The sequence below is a fragment of the Pteronotus mesoamericanus genome, unplaced genomic scaffold (genome assembly GCF_021234165.1).
Source record: "Pteronotus mesoamericanus isolate MK-2021 breed Mesoamerican mustached bat unplaced genomic scaffold, CSHL_Meso_final contig_78, whole genome shotgun sequence".
NCBI lineage: Eukaryota > Metazoa > Chordata > Mammalia > Chiroptera > Mormoopidae > Pteronotus > Pteronotus mesoamericanus.
In genome coordinates this window covers 29,916,136-29,929,086 of record NW_026555258.1, presented here as the reverse complement: position 1 = coordinate 29,929,086, position 12,951 = coordinate 29,916,136, and the positions used below count along the sequence as shown (strand labels likewise).

At 50.8% G+C, this 12,951-nt stretch overlaps 1 protein-coding gene across 1 annotated transcript in view; it reads right to left on the bottom strand.

Annotated features, from left to right (window-relative positions):
- PAX5 (paired box 5) overlaps positions 1–12,951 on the bottom strand; it is a 158,778-nt gene that overhangs the window by 127,902 nt on the left and 17,925 nt on the right. Inside the window, exons 4-5 of the mRNA XM_054584974.1 lie at positions 12,057–12,121; positions 8,089–8,217 (exon numbers count right to left, since the gene is read on the bottom strand). Coding sequence (XP_054440949.1) covers positions 8,089–8,217; positions 12,057–12,121 — 194 coding nt within the window. The remainder of the gene's footprint in view (positions 1–8,088; positions 8,218–12,056; positions 12,122–12,951) is intronic.

Below are 12,951 nucleotides of genomic sequence, written 5' to 3'. Positions count from 1 at the left end.
TGGTACCAAAAAAAGCCTTAGGAGTTTATTAATCTTATATGGTAGATGAGAAAACTGAGGCCCAGAAAGAGGAAGGGGTTTCCCTAAGGTCACCAGCAAGGCAGCCACAGAGTCAAACAGGAACCCATAGCCCCCGGCTCCCTCCTCCCAAGCTCCTCCCCTGGCCTCACAAGTCTCCAGGAACCTGGAACACTGCAAAGTCCCCGAACCGCACACTCTGAGGCTGAGGATCAAACCATATTCCAAAGCCAGAGAGAAAGGACCACGGGACCTTCTGCCTCACAAGGCAGCAGGGCATAAGGGGTGCAAAGAAAAGCACTGCATTCCACTTTGAGTCCCAGACTGCCCTGGCAGGGGCCTGCTCACAGTAGATGAGACTCTATGCCTGCAGCGGACCCCACACCTCTTGTTCTCAGCGACCCCAGAGCTGACTCTTTGAACTGAGATCCTCACACTGTGCCACCTGCCCTTCACATCCCCTGGGGCTCACCGAACACCAGTGTGCATTCCCATGGGAAAAGGAGCTGGTGGGGGGAGGGGAGAAGGAGCCCCGGGCAAAGCAGGTGGGCAAACAGGTGGGGCTGGGGTGGAGGGGGTGTTCAGTGGTGATGGCTCTCTCACGCAGACTCTACTCAGTGAATCAAAGTGAAACTCAGGGACCCAGGGGGGCGAGAGGAACTGAAACCTGGCCCACCACACAGGGGACAGGCCCTGGGCACTAGGGAAAGGCCCAAGGAACCCCTCAGATTCACCACCTGGCCTCAAGCCCTCTGCTTTACCAAGGGAGCCTCTGAAATCTGGCTGCCTGGGGCTCAGCTGGGAGGCCAGTGTCTGCAAGGCTGGAAGAAGCGGCCAACCAGGCCCGGCGGGGTGGAGGCGGGGGTGGGGGGGGGTGAAAACCTGACTTCATCCTCTCTGCTGCTAACTAGGCCCCGCCCACCCCAGGCACGCCCACACCCATTGGGCCCCGACCACCCTGCCTGTAGGGTGCGGACTGAGTGGCTTCAAACTCACTGTTCTTCTGGGCAGCAAAAAGGTGTGGCACCTCGGCCCTGTCCTACTGCCTCCCTCACCCCACCCACTTCTGGCTTGAGAGCCTGACTCCCTTCCCCGCACACACCAGCACACATGGCTCCATCGGGTCAGGGCCCTGCCTCCCTTAGGCTTCCAGCTTCTGCAGATTGGACTCAACCAAACGTGTTCTCCAGAGTCCACACTAATACTCCAAACACTCAAAGGCGTGCGTATAGAGAAAAATAGAGCACCAAGGCTGTGAGCAAGCTGAGCGGGGAGCCGTTTGGAGACCGCAGCCCCAGCAGCCCCAGCAGCCCCAGACAACTGTTGCCGTGTAAGGAAGCCCACCAAGTGTTGCCAGATCTGATGTTTTCATTTCCCCAAGAAAAGCCAGACATCTATATATGAAAACTTCTGATTGTTAAATGTGGGTAACTAACTCAAAGTCACTTTAAATACAGGGCAAGCCAAATAGAGCATGACTGCTGGGCTGGCAACTGCCACGTGGGTTCTAAGTGATGCCTTCCCCACACGTACCTTGGTCCAGGTCTCTGTACCTGCATGGCCAGCCTGAGGGTACATCCAGGGGACACCTTATGGAGGACAAAGGGGTAAGGGAGAGCTGCCCTGGTGAAACCCCAGGTGAGACCAAGACAAAGTGGTGGCCACTTTCTTCCCTCTCTGCAGAGCATGTCTGGTCGCCAAAGCTCCGTGTTGGCCCCTGGTGAATCCGAGGGCCTTGGTCGGCTATGAAGGACCCCGGGCCCAGCACTGACTATCTCGCCAGGGATTGGGCTGGCTCTGGAAACCAGGCAAGGTCAACAGGCAAGCCTTAAGGACAGCATTCCAGGTAGAAGGCCCTGCATGGATAATGGCCCAGAGATAGGACAGCTCAGAGACTTCACAGGGACAGGAAGCACTGAAGGGATGAGCAGGAGGAATGGGAGGCCAAGGAGGGAGTGTCAGGGCTCACTGTCAAGAGTTGAGGTTACCCCTACGGGCTTAGTGGGTCGGCTGCCTCCCCACCAGCGTCTGGTCAGGGTCAGCGTCAGGCTAAGGGTCCCTGGTAGCTTTCAACAGGGGACAGATGGGCCTACAAGAAGGGAAGAAATGAGGGGAGGGAAAAAAATGAGATTTGTCATATCAAATGGCAGCAGGATACCAAGGATGTTCTGAGTCCATTCTCTCCTAGTTTTTCTGGGTTTTTTACTGTGTGACCTGGTCGGACCCTTTCTCTTTTCCAAGCCTGTTTTCCCGTCTGAATAATGACTGGGTAACATGTCCTAGATGTTCTCCAAGGCCTTCCAGCTCTCAGAGGGGAGACTGGAGGTCCAAGCTGGCACCCCCAGCTCCCAGATGCCCAGCCCTCCCAGGCCCAGGTGCCCTGCCTCCTGCCCTCAGTCCTGGGGGCCTCCACCACCTTGTGAACGCAGGGCCACTCTTCATGGGAAACTGAGGCTTGACCCTTTTATCCTTCCGTCAGGAGGGCTGGGAAACCAGGAAAGCGAGTGGCCCTCCGTTCTGTGGCTGACACCTGGGGGCACTGTTGTTCAGTCCCCATGCCCACAGCAGTAGACTGTTACAAACAGGAAGTAGGGGGTGGGGCAGATCAACTAATTTCAGCTGCCAAATAGAACTGTGGCTGGAGCCTGCTTGCCCTCAGCCTGTGACTGGCCTCAGGGACTCACAGCCTCAGGCATCACAGCCTCAAGCCCCGGGCTCCCTCAGTGGCCATTTATTAAGTGCCTACTACCTACCACCAGGCCCTGGGGCTAAATCCATGGGTGTGACTTTATTTTATCCTTACAGTAACCTATAAAACATGCAACCCCTCTGTTTTTCAGAAGACAAAAGAGAGGCTCAGAGAGATTAAGTAACCCGCCAAAGGTTCCATCACAGAAAGTCCTCCAACCAGTCTGTCCCTGGCTGTGAGTCTGTGTCCCTGTCTCAGTACCTCACCACTTTATTTTGGGCTCAAATAAATCAGAGGTCTGTCGAATCTTGGTGCCACGAGGGATGCTTACAACTCCTGACTCAGACTCGGGGAGCAGGAGGAAAAAAAGTAGGTAGAACCACTTCCAGACGGAAAGCACAAGCTGCCCAGATTGTAACAGCCCCCAGAAGGCATGGGGTCCAAACCCGAATGCCTTCCATGGTTCTTCGGCCCCTCCTTTGCGCAACCCCTGCTCACACCTCCAGTGACGGGGAGCTTTTCCACACACCCAGTCCCCTTCTAGGAAATATGAAAAGTGTCTCTGCACTTTTGCTCCAGCCTCTGACTTCAGTCCCGAGCCCAGGAGCAGCAGACAGGGTCTGAATGTCCAGCAAAGGGAGAGGGTCCTAAGAAAGGAAGACCAGGGCCTACCCGCAATCAGGAGGGCCCTGGGCCCTGCCTGGTCTGTGAGCTTCCGAAACTCTTCCCTCCCCTGGATCCCACAGAGGTCTGCAGGGCAGGGCTGAGGTTGGGCTCCCAGCCTGGAAGAGGGGAGTTGGTAAGAGAGAGCAAGAGTGATACAGGAAGAAAGCAAATGAACGAGTGTATGTGAGAGAGGAGAGAATGCTAGACAAGGAGACAGAAGCGGACACAGAGGAAGTCTCAATAAACAGGGCATAAACAGACCGGTAACACTGGATGAGGTGCACCCCTAGACAGAAGACATGAGAAGAGACAGAGAGAAGACAGACTCCTCCAGAAAGAAGGATGAAGAGTCATGAGAGGAGCCCCTGCTAAATGCCCCCAAACTTCCCCATGGGAGTCTTGCTGGACTCGGCATCTCTTGTAGAGGACAGACCACTTCTGGGTTTTGGCTGCCCTTCCTGCACCTCCTCAGGCAGAGGGCAGTCCAGAGCCCAAAAGGCCGGGAATTCCACCTGCAATGTGCCCTCCACTGCCTAAAAAGAAGCTTCTGGCCCCCAGAGTCCACACTGGCGCTGGAATGGGCGGCTTTCTGAGCTAGTGAAAGGGATTCGCACTCGGCTGACCTCGGTGTGTTCAGGGCCTTTCAAACTCTGGGGGGATGAGGGGAGGGGGAGGTCGAGGGGACCTGAATGGGGGCGGAAGGGGGCCCCACCAGAGATCAAAGGCCCAGGAAGGAACAGAGGGTCTGGGGCTGCCCTTTCACCCATGGCCGCTATTCACAGCCCTGCCTGCTCTGCCAAGTCCAACTGCGCCACCACCTCCTCTGAGCCTTCCAGGGAGGGAGGCACTGCCTCGGGCTCTGTCCCCCTAGCCCAGCTGGATTCCTGAGGCCAACCCCCACCACCTTCTCCATGAAAGCTCTCAGGTCAGCCCAACTAAGAAATAAGAGGCTGCAAGCCACAGCTGGGCAGCACCCTAACCTGGCTCTCAGTGCCACCCACAAGCTTCCTGAGTAGCTCTGCGCTCTGGCCCTGTGCCAAGGGGCTGGGCTGGGACTAGAAACACCCCTATGTGATATGGCCGCTGGCCAGACAAGTCTATGTGAATGGCAGACTCAGAGTCAGGTTGAGGGGGGAGAAACAAGGAGGCAGAACCACTTCCAGACACAGGGAAGTTATTGAGACACTCCCCAGACTGTAACAGCCCTCAGAAGTCACGGAGTCCGAACCGGAATGCATTCTTGGCTCTTCTGCCCCTCCTTTGTCCAGCCCCTGCTCACATCTCCAAAGATGAGGAGCTCACTACTTTTCCAAAATAACACTTCTATCCTTGGTATAGGGTGGCTATTGCCTGAAAGCTGTTCCTTGCACGGAGCCATACTCTGCCTCCCTGTAGCTTCCTTTAACTTGCCCCAGTTGCCCTCGGGGTCCCCAGGGACCTAATCTGTTGCCTCTTCCACAGAACAGTTCATCTGAGACTTGGACACAGTGGCCACATCCCCAAGGCTTGTCTTGGAGGCAAACGTCCTGGGGGGAATCCTAGGATCTCTAGACTGAAAGAGCACTCGGCAATCCCGTGGTCTAACAGTGTTCTCATTTTTTTGTTTTTGCTACAGAACTCTTTACTCAGAGTTTTCTGTGGAAGCCCCAAATATCAAACAGAAGCACTCCCAGTTAAGACTCGCTACGCATACACCCTCCTCACTAATTGTGAACCCTCTACAGACATGTGGCTTATCCATCACACCAAGGAGCATTTATTGAGCACCTCCTATGTGCCATAACACTTGTATTCAAGCCATGTTATCCAATACAGTATCCACTAGCCACATGTGTCTATTGAGCACTTAAAATGTGGTTAGTGCAATTGAGTAATTAAATTTCTAATTTAACCATAGAATCACTGGAAAATATTTCTCTCTCAATAAAGTGCCACTTCCTCTAAGAAGCATTTCCAGATCTTTTTGATCACAGTCAGCCCCTCCTGCCTTGCGCTCCCCTCTGATGCCACCCTCCCCTCACATATCACCTTACACACTGCCCACTGAAGGGACCTGGGGCTTGCCAGTCAAGCACACCAACCTGTGAGCTCTAGAGGGCAGGCCCTCTATTAGTGGACTCTATAATCACCCACCCCTGCCCTGAAGCCTGGGCAGAAGAATGGCACCAGGAAATGCCCACAGGACAAAACCCAAATCCAAGTTAGAGATGCCTTTGAGTCAGAGCTGAACCAGTGACTCTGCTTTGCCCAGCCCCAGTCACCCCATCTGAGAAATGAGGGTGAGAACACTCAGTAGTCTTCCTCTTGCCCTCTAATGCCTCTTTTACCCCATCACCCTTCCCCCAGTCTGCTGAGGTCTCCTGAGAAAAATGGTGCCATAGTCTGCTGTCCCAATGGGCCAGCCTTCCAGGGCACCCGGAAATTCCCCTGTGTTTCCCCAGTGGCTGGTTCTTACTTGCTCACTGCACTCTGACCATGCCCTTCTGCTGGCAACTCTAGGTAGCGTTCCTTCCAGACAGCCTCTTGATGTAAGCAAGGGTGCTTCTGCCCCACCCCTCTACTCCACCAGAAACACTCTCTGTTACGCAGGGCAGGGAGGCGGTGCTCTGGTTGCTGCTTGGGTTTCCCATTTTTCCCAATCCTTAAGCTTCTGAGACCATCAATCATTCTCCCTTAGCCCCCAGACCACAGACTGGATCACCTCCCAAGTCTTCCTGGGGATCAGGGCTCAGTTACGAATTTCAAAACTGGGAGGATCTCAAAGATCATCCAATCCGGCACCTGAGTCCTAATACTGTTGTACAGCAACCCAGCAAGTAGCCACCTAGGCCTAGGCTCTACTTACATAGCTCTAGTGACAGGGTACTCACTATCTCTCTAGACCTGCCCTAGACCATTCTCATATTTACAAAGTCCTTTTTTATATTATACTGAGTGGAAATCTCTTCTGCATCTGCCCCACACTGGCCTCGGAGGCCACACAGCAGTCTCATTGCTCTTGCCCCCACGCCAACCCTCCAAATATCTGAAGGAAGCAATCCAGTTCTGCTCATTCTCCTCTTTGTCCCAAAATATCATTCAAGCTTTGAGGCATTTTCCAGATCCCCCTTCATCCAGGCTACACCCATCTGGACACATCCTAATTTGTCATTGTCCCTATTAAAGGTCAATACCCCAAACGGGCCACAGTCCTCAGGAATGATCCGACCGGCACAGAGCAGTCTACACTAACCACAAGCTGACCATTCAACATCTTTTCAAGCAGCTTGAGAGGCTGCTTGAAAACAGCGACCACTGGTCAGAGACTGAAAGTCAGTACAGCCCTCCACAAACACCATAAAGCAATCCCCCTCAAGACCTGTCTATTTGGCAGTAAACGTCAAACTAGATTTTTTTTTTTCTTTCTCTAAAAACCTCTGCCTGGCTCCCTCAGCCTCCAAGGGAGCTGTACCCTCTGGCCACTCCATTGTGATCAAACGCAGCCAAGCCCCAGCTTGGGCACTTCTGCTTCCAGTCCAGGGGACAAAAGGAGAAAAGGTGACACCACCAGCCCCATAAACCTGCAGAGATGGTAGGCCCACTGCCTCCTGCACAGCCACTCGCTGAGTTAAAGACCCCTGCCATTGGCTCTGAGTGTCAGGAACAGGGCAAAGAGGTGAGGCAGGTTCCCAAAGCTGTGCCTCATCCCCATGCACCCCACAGCTCCCAACGGAGGCCACGGGCCCAGCTTCTTCAACACCCGGGACACACAGACCACAGGCCAATCCACTGCCGGGCGGACTCAATTTTCTAGTTACAGATCTTAAGTACTCAGGCCTGTGCTCACCAGAACATACATCCCTTACAGGGAGCTGAGAATGGGAATTGTGCCGAGGAACAGAATAATTGAATCAAGATTTCTGTCACGCTGCTCTCAGGCCCTCGACCAAGGCCTTTTTTTTTTTTTTTTTTTTTTTCTTTCCTGACTAAGGTTTTACAGACTCCCAGGAGGTCACTTTTCCTCTCAAACTCATTAATGTCAGAGGCACTGGCAGCCCATCCAGGGGAAAGGAGCACCGGGTTAAGGTGGGCCAGTGTCCAGGATGGGGCAGCCAGCTCTAGAAGCCCCAGCTGGAACCACTGAGGGGTTGAGAAACACCAACAAGAAGATTGTCATCTTTGTAATCCCCAGAAGGCCCCTGCATGCCTTTCTTCCAGGCCCCAGGGCAGAGATGAGATGATTATTAACTTCCTCAGCCCCCACCATCACCCCCTCTGGAGACCTTTTCCTGAGAGAGATGTGCACAGCCCGCCCCCTGACCCCCCCACCGCAGGGGTGCCCCGCTCAATGCAGGACACCCAGCCCGTCCCTCTCCTCCAGGGCTCCTTCACAAAGGGGACACCGGTGTTGAGCTCATACGCTCCACACCCTGCATTGTGTCTGTATGCACATGGTCTTCTTACAGGCCCTAAAGCTCAGGCCAAATACACCTTTCTCCACTCAAGGGGTAAAGATGGGGGAGGCCAGAGAAGAGTCCACAGCCCCAGCCAGCTCCGTGTCTGCTCCTCCCCATGTCTCCTTGTCCAGGGAAGGGAATGGGCCTGGGTGGGGGACCTTCGGTGCTCTGCAGGTAAGGGGGTGCTCAGCGAGCATCTCTGCTTCCACCCCTGAGTGAGCGCCCTGAAGCAGGTCCCGTCAGGTCCGTCCCAGACCGGACTGTGCCCACATCTCTTACCTTCATCTCTCTTACGCTTGTTGGTGTCAGCGCTGGGAGAGGTGATGCCCAGGATGCCGCTGATGGAGTACGAAGAGCCAGCGGAGTCCGTGCTCACCGAGGACACCTGCGTCACGGAGCCCGTGGACACTGCGCAGAGGGAAAGGGGCTGTCAGGGCCCGGCAGGAGGCTGGGGGGATGCGCCCCCATACAGAGGGAGCGGAAGCAGAGGGCCAGCACAAAGGCATTCGCTCTGCACTGGGCTGGGTGTGACGACTGAGCAAGGGAGTAGAAGTGCAGGGACGGGAAAGAGAGTATGTGCCGAAGCCATTTGTCCTATAGCAGTGGCCACACCTGGGTGACTAAGGCAGGCGGCCTTTGGGCCACTTGCCCAGGTTCTGTGCTGCTGGGGAAGGTGACGGGGGAAGGTAGGCAGTGAGGAGGGCTGACAGTGCAGAAAGGAGCAAGGGACAGTGTAAGAAGGGCACTAGCTCAAATCCCAGTCTGTCCAAGGATACAGGGAGCAGGGAGACGGGAAAGAGGGGAGCTGGGGCTCACCGCCAGCCAGTGCTAAAAAAGACCCAGGCTTTCTCATTAGGCAGGATCACTCCCTGCTTACATACCCGCCCATCCATGCAGACACAAGTACCTGCACACTCACACACAGAGCCAACAAAGCTCCAAATGGCAGGCTATCCCTTCTTTTTAAAGTTCCTCACTGTCTTTTCTCCTTCCGGTTTACCTGGATTTCAATATTAATTACATAATATTGATATAGTATTATAAATAATATATAATGATATAGATACATATAATAACGATAACTAACATTAACTAACATAACTAACATAAGAAGCCCTTGAGAACTTACTCTGTGCCAGGCATTGAGGCATTTTCTCATTTAATTCTGAGAATAATCTTAGAGGCTAGCTCATTTATTATCTCATTGAAAAGGTAAAGGAACCAAGGCTCAGAGAAAGGAAGTGACTTGCCCAAGGTCACACATCTAATAAGAGGCAGAGCAGTGACTGGAACCCAGAAAGTAGTCTTAACCCCTAAAGTAATCTGCTGTTCGCTAATTAATAATGAAAATCAATAATATGCTTCATATAATACAGTGCTTTTCATTTGATACTTGCAACAACCTAAAGTGCTATTATTTATCCCTATTTAGCAAGTGAAGAAACTGAGGCTTCACAAATGTGAAGTGATTTGCTCCAAGTCACCTAGCCAACATGCAGTAGCACCATGACTCAGCCGTGCATCTACTGACTGAAAGTCTAGATCTCTCCCACCCAGAAATGTAGGCAGAAGTCAGCAACTTGTTGAGACTGAAGCCAGATCTCTGAGTTCTTGAGGATAAGAATGGAGGAGGGGAGGTTTTATGCAAGTTTTGCATTAACTCCTGGCCCCAGAGTCCAAGAGAGAGGCCAGCCAGTCAGTCACCAGGGTCCTCTCAAGCTGTACAGCTGAATTTCCATTTCTGGGCTGTGGGAATTCTTTCTTGGTTCATTAAAACCTACAAACCAATCTCAGACACATTTCCTTGGGCTATAACTAGCTGGAGGCAGGTGGAGCTGCCTTTGACTGGACCGGGTAGGAAATTACTAGAAATGGTGGCGATTGTGTGAGAAGCTGTTTGTTGCTTTCCTTGGAGCACATCCAGCTCTCACTCCTGCAGACCTAGAGGGAACAGCGCCTTTCTTCTCTGATTTTGATTTTAGATCTTCTTTAGGAGACACAGAAGTAGAAATCGTTAACTTCTCTTTTCTTTCCCCAGAATAAGCTACTCAGAATAGATTTATGCAAATCTCACAACCTTTTCTGTATTAAGGTGCAAAGAACAGAGGAAGAAGGAAGACCACAAGTCATTTGGTACTTTAAACAACAACTACATATAACCAAGGCTCACCATGTTGCTAACAGAGCCGATGAGATTAGTTCCAATATTTTGTGATTACACTAGACTCAAAAGACCCAGGTTCCGATTCTTGCACCACCACTTACTGGCAATGTGACCTTGGGCTGGTTATTTATTCTCTCTAAGCCTCCCTTTCCTCACTCCTCATTAAGTTTATAAACTATAAGGGGCTGTACACATATAAGATACAGTTTCTACAAAAATTTTGGACACAATACAAAGCATTCTGCTAACCTACAAGTACTATAGAATTATTCCTCTAACACAATTGAAAGAATATTATCAGTTACTCTTAGTTTGACATTCATTGCTGTGACCCGAAATAATTAAAAAGCCACACAAGTGAAATCTCAGCCACAAACATTTCCCCAAGAGCTTTTTTCAGTTTTCTTGGTCCCAGCTCAACAAAGCTGGTGGCTCCCTCCCTTTGGACACAACACCCTGAACTTTCTTCTTGAGTTGCATCTCAGTGCTCTGCAAACTTCTCTTTGTCACATTTCCCCGTTAGACTGAGAAGCCCCTGAGAATGGGGATTCTGTCCTGCCTCCTAATTAAAAAAGCAGTCTCCAGTGCCAAGGTCTGCATAGCAGGCGCTTATGCTTATGCTTTTTGAATTGATTAGTAAATGAAGAATGACTTTATGGCAGGGAGGAACTCTGTCTTACCTCCATCCAAAGAGGCAACCATGGAGGATCAGAGACCTCAAAGAGCACCTGCTTTGTGCAACTCAGTCCACAAATGGGGAAACTAAGACTCCAAAAAGTGAAGGGACTTACACAGTTTGCTGGGTGAGTTCACGACAGAGCTGGAACTCTAAGCCAGGCCTCTGCCTGTCCCCCATGACCACAGGGAGTTCAAATTTTCAGTTAAAGAAGGACAAAGGTGTGGAAGCAGTACAGAATCTGAGGTATGATTAAGCATAATTGGCAGGGACTGTGGCAACCCGAACTGTCAGAGGCTTGCTGAATGGTTGCCCACTTTCTAACAGTAGAATAACCTTCCCCCAGCTAACCAGAGGGGTCTCCTTTATCCCAAGTGGGGAAATAGTATGCATTAATTAGACGCATGTCTTTGCAGAGGAGGGAAGGCCAAAGGAAACTTCTGAACTCTTGAGTATAGTTGACCTGAGAACAGCATGAGCTTGAACAGTGCATGTCCACTTAAACATGGATTTTTTTCAATAGATATACAGACAGCCCGCCGCATCCCCTGGTTTTACATCTACAGATTCCACCAACTAACCACAGCTGGGAGCCTGTGGATGCATAGGACCTACTATATGCATTGTTCTGTGCCATTTTATATAAGGGGCTTGAGCATCGCAGATTTTGGTATCTGTAGGGGTCCCGGAACCAACCCACTGTGGATGTTGAAGGACAGTGAAGTTTGGGGGCAGTCAAAAGTTATACTCAGATTTTTTACCGTGGAAGGGGGGTGGGGAGGTAGTATGCCTCCCCTAACCCCCATGTTGTTCAAAGGTCAACTAGTAGGAAATATGACTCCCATTCTTACGAGTCATGGTCACTGTTAGACTTCACCCATGAGTGTCAGAAACTTCACTGACAGCCTTCGAAAGTTTACAGAGTTCCTGAGATCAAAGCGAGAGAGAGGTAAAGTTTGAGAAGTTTTGCCACATTTTCACTCAAGACTGCAAGTGCACAAAGAATTGTAGAAGGGCTCGTTGATAGAAGAAAAAACACATTCAAAACTACTTACTGACTAATGATGCAGAAAATGTTATGAATAAGTACCCCTTTCTTGATTTATTACTTTAATTATCTGACATTCTATAGACCCCCATTAGTGGATTTTTTTTTTTTTGGCTTAGATTTCAATTTTCTGTCTCATGCTGAAAGCTATTTATCATAATAATCAGTAAAATTCAAAACCTTTTAGCAGTATTTATAAAATTCATTTACCGGGTTCAGCCCTTGGAGAATGACAAAGAAGGCGCATTAGTACGTGTGCCGAAGTGTTTTATGCAGAATTATCTGTCCATAAGAATGATTAAAAGTTCTTTAGAATATTTGGAGCCCATTTGATTTTTAAATTTTTTTAAAGTTCTTACCAATGCTGTGACTGGAAGCTGGGACTGGCTGGTTGGGTGGCTGCTGTACTTTTGTCCGGATGATCCTGTGGGCAGTGGGAAAAAATTAATAGCTATTTACCATAACAGAAAAGATATCTCAACTAGCTATACACGGACAACCAGAAAACCCATATCAAGCTGGGTCATAGCTCAAGCTGGGGCAGAGGGGAGGGGAGATTATAAACCCAGGTTAGAAGTTAGGGGTTTGGAAGAATAATGGACTAGTCCCAACTCAGCCCCCACCTCCCTGGGTGTCTTTGGGTAACTTGTACCATTCTCTGGGCCTCAAGTGCCTCTTGTATAGAAAAGGACAGTGTGCTAATGTTATGAAGGCATCCCTTTCTGGAAACAGCTCTAGCTCCATAAATTCACTGAGAGACATTAGGGAGTTCCTTCCCTTCCCTGGACCTCAGCCCCCTGTCTGCAGAATGAAGGGACTGGCCAAGGTGACCTCTCTGTCTCATGGAAGCCTTCAAGCTCTTGTTTCTCTACTTTAGAGAGCCACAGAAGTAACATCCCCACCCATCAAAAGAGGATGTGAGTTGCTCTGAAACTAGAAAGGGTTAAAGTGCTGGCAAGAGAAGCTTGGCTTGGTTTGGCTTCGCTAAGTCCGCAAAAACCTGGTGGAAAAGCTTCTTCATGGAGCTGGGAGCCAGGGGTATACTGCCTTTTCTTTCCAGGAACTTTGATTTAGTTCTAATAGGAACCTGATTATGACCCTGGGCAAGTCGGTTCCATCATGGGCCTCAATGCAGTGAAGGAGCTAGAATACAGCACTCTGCTTACTTGAAGTAATTGAATCCTTCTCTCTCTCTCTCTCTCTCTCTCTCTCTCACGCACACACACGCACACACACACACAAACTGCTATGGGA